Below are 2500 nucleotides of genomic sequence, written 5' to 3' on the forward strand. Positions count from 1 at the left end.
AGTAACAATAACAACAACAACAGAAATAGTAACAGCAACAACAGCAGAAGTAATAGTAACAACAACAACAACAACAATAACAACATACGACTACTAAACGACAATAAACAACAAAAACAATCTCCACTGTGTCATCACCATTCAGACAGAGAATCAGACAAAAAATGAGACACCTTCTGTTGTTGTTTTTGTTTTTAACACTCAAACAATCTGTCATGCATCATTACTATCTCATCTTTTGAAATCAGTGTGATTTTAATTAGAACAATCTCCTTTGAGTGCTTCTACCATTAAAAAACACATTCCAGTGTCTTGTCGTGGCAGAGTGAATTATAATAAGATGTGTGTGTGTGTGGAGGTGTTTGTGAGCATGCTGATGGAGTGTGTGTATGTGTGTGTGCGATTTGTATTACAAATCCAACTACAATGATGTGATTAGTGAAGATACACATGTTGTGAAAGTGAAATGTATGAAGTTGCATACGCCATTGTGATCGTGAAGTTGGACATGTTGTGACGATGAAGTTGTGTTTGATGTTGTGATTGTAAAATTGCATATGTTGTTGTGATAGTGAAATTGCATGAATTGTGACAGTGAAATTGCATAGTGTTGTGATAGTGAAATAGCATGTTGTTGTGATAGTGAAACTGCATGTTGTTGTTGTTGTGATAATGAAATTGCATGTTGCTGTGATAGTGAAACTGCACATGTTGTTGTTGTGATAGTGAAACTGATGTTGTGATAGTGACACTGCATATGTTGTTGTTGTGATAGTGACACTGCTTATGTTGTTGTTGTGATAGTGACACTGCTTATGTTGTTGTTGTGATAGTGACACTGCTTATGTTGTTGTTGTGATAGTGACACTGCATATGTTGTTGTTGTGATAGTGACACTGCATATGTTGTTGTTGTGATAGTGACACTGCATTATGTTGTTGTTGTGATAGTGACACTGCATATGTTGTTGTTGTGATAGTGGCACTGCATATGTTGTTGTGATAGTGACACTGCATATGTTGTTGTTGTGATAGTGGCACTGCATATGTTGTTGTGATAGTGACACTGCATATGTTGTTGTTGTGATAGTGGCACTGCATATGTTGTTGGGATAGTGAGTGAAACTGCATGAAATGGCACATGTGAGAGTGAGGTGGCAGGTGAAGCCCGGGCCGGCTGCTGTGGGAGTTTGTCGCACCTTGTGGGACTCCTTGAGCCGGGGAGGGAGGTTGTCGCGTATCCTCCTCATGGCCTGCAGGGGGGGCTCGTTGAAATAGGGGGGCTCGCCGTCCACCATCTCAATCACCATGATCCCCAGAGACCAGATGTCCACCTGCACACACACACACACACACACACAGAGGGACAGAGGCACAAGCGCGGTCAGTCACAGTCGGCCGGCAGGACTTTGCTTATGCCACCATCTTCACCACCAGACTGATGGGAAAGGGACCAATCAGAGATCAATGGGACAAATGGGGCATGAATAGACCTCTGAAGTTTACCTACAAAAAGGAACCAAAGCCGCCATCTTTGCCCATATAAGGAGATCCAGGTGTTAAATGAAGCTAACTAACTATAGCCAGTTGCATTGTAAGTTAGCTCTGGGTTAGCAAAGATCAAAATATGCCATCTTCACCTATACCGAAGATCACAGTATTCACTCAAAGGCAGAGCACAAAACTGTGTGGCGCAAAACTTCTGCATCACCAATTTCTTTGTCTCAGCGAGAAAGTTTAACAGGTGCGATAATTCAAGATCTCCTTATTCGGGCAAAGATGGTAGCTTTTTCTGTAGGCGAACTTCAGAGGTCAAAGACGGACCAATGAGACATGTCTTGGTGATGGCCTCAGGCAGTTATTTTAGGTAGCTCTTTTCCTATTCAAATGAATTAACTTCACATAGGCAGGTCACATTGAAATGTGTTAAATCCAAATTGAACGATATAAATATCTACACCCAAATCGCTAAAATAAGGTTAAAAAAACACGTTATTCTTTATGTTAACTTGCTCACTACGCATGCACCAACACTCGTCGTGGCATAGCTATTACCATGGTGATGGGGAAGTAAACAGAATCACACCGATTCCAAAGATGCGGTTGGTAAATCATATAACAGGAAGGGGCGGGGTATGTGTAGACACCTGCCCTATTGGTGTTACAGACTAACTCCATACATTTTTCTGTAGAATTCTACATATAGATCCATAACATATGAATGTAGATGGTGCTTCACAGATGCATCACACATGTCTCAAGACAGGTCACAGTCAGAACTATCCACTTGGGGCCGGCTGAGAGAACAGCCGAAGAACATCCCTCACCTCCGTTCCGTAGGGTAACCTTGAGATGACCTCTGGAGCCATCCAATATGGCGTCCCCACCAGGGATTTCCTCTTGGGCACCTCTTTGGACACTTGTGCACAGAAGCCAAAGTCAGACAGCTTTATCTGGAGAGGCAGGAAAAACAAACAAACAAACAAACATGAACCAACAGG

At 42.2% G+C, this 2500-nt stretch overlaps 1 protein-coding gene across 1 annotated transcript in view; it reads right to left on the reverse strand.

Moving 5' to 3' along the window:
* pak5 (p21 protein (Cdc42/Rac)-activated kinase 5) overlaps positions 1 to 2500 on the reverse strand; it is a 65657-nt gene that overhangs the window by 463 nt on the left and 62694 nt on the right. The window contains exons 7-8 of the mRNA XM_062550300.1: positions 2327 to 2452; positions 1199 to 1333 (exon numbers count right to left, since the gene is read on the reverse strand). Coding sequence (XP_062406284.1) covers positions 1199 to 1333; positions 2327 to 2452 — 261 coding nt within the window. The remainder of the gene's footprint in view (positions 1 to 1198; positions 1334 to 2326; positions 2453 to 2500) is intronic.

This window comes from Sardina pilchardus, chromosome 12, assembly GCF_963854185.1.
Source record: "Sardina pilchardus chromosome 12, fSarPil1.1, whole genome shotgun sequence".
NCBI lineage: Eukaryota > Metazoa > Chordata > Actinopteri > Clupeiformes > Clupeidae > Sardina > Sardina pilchardus.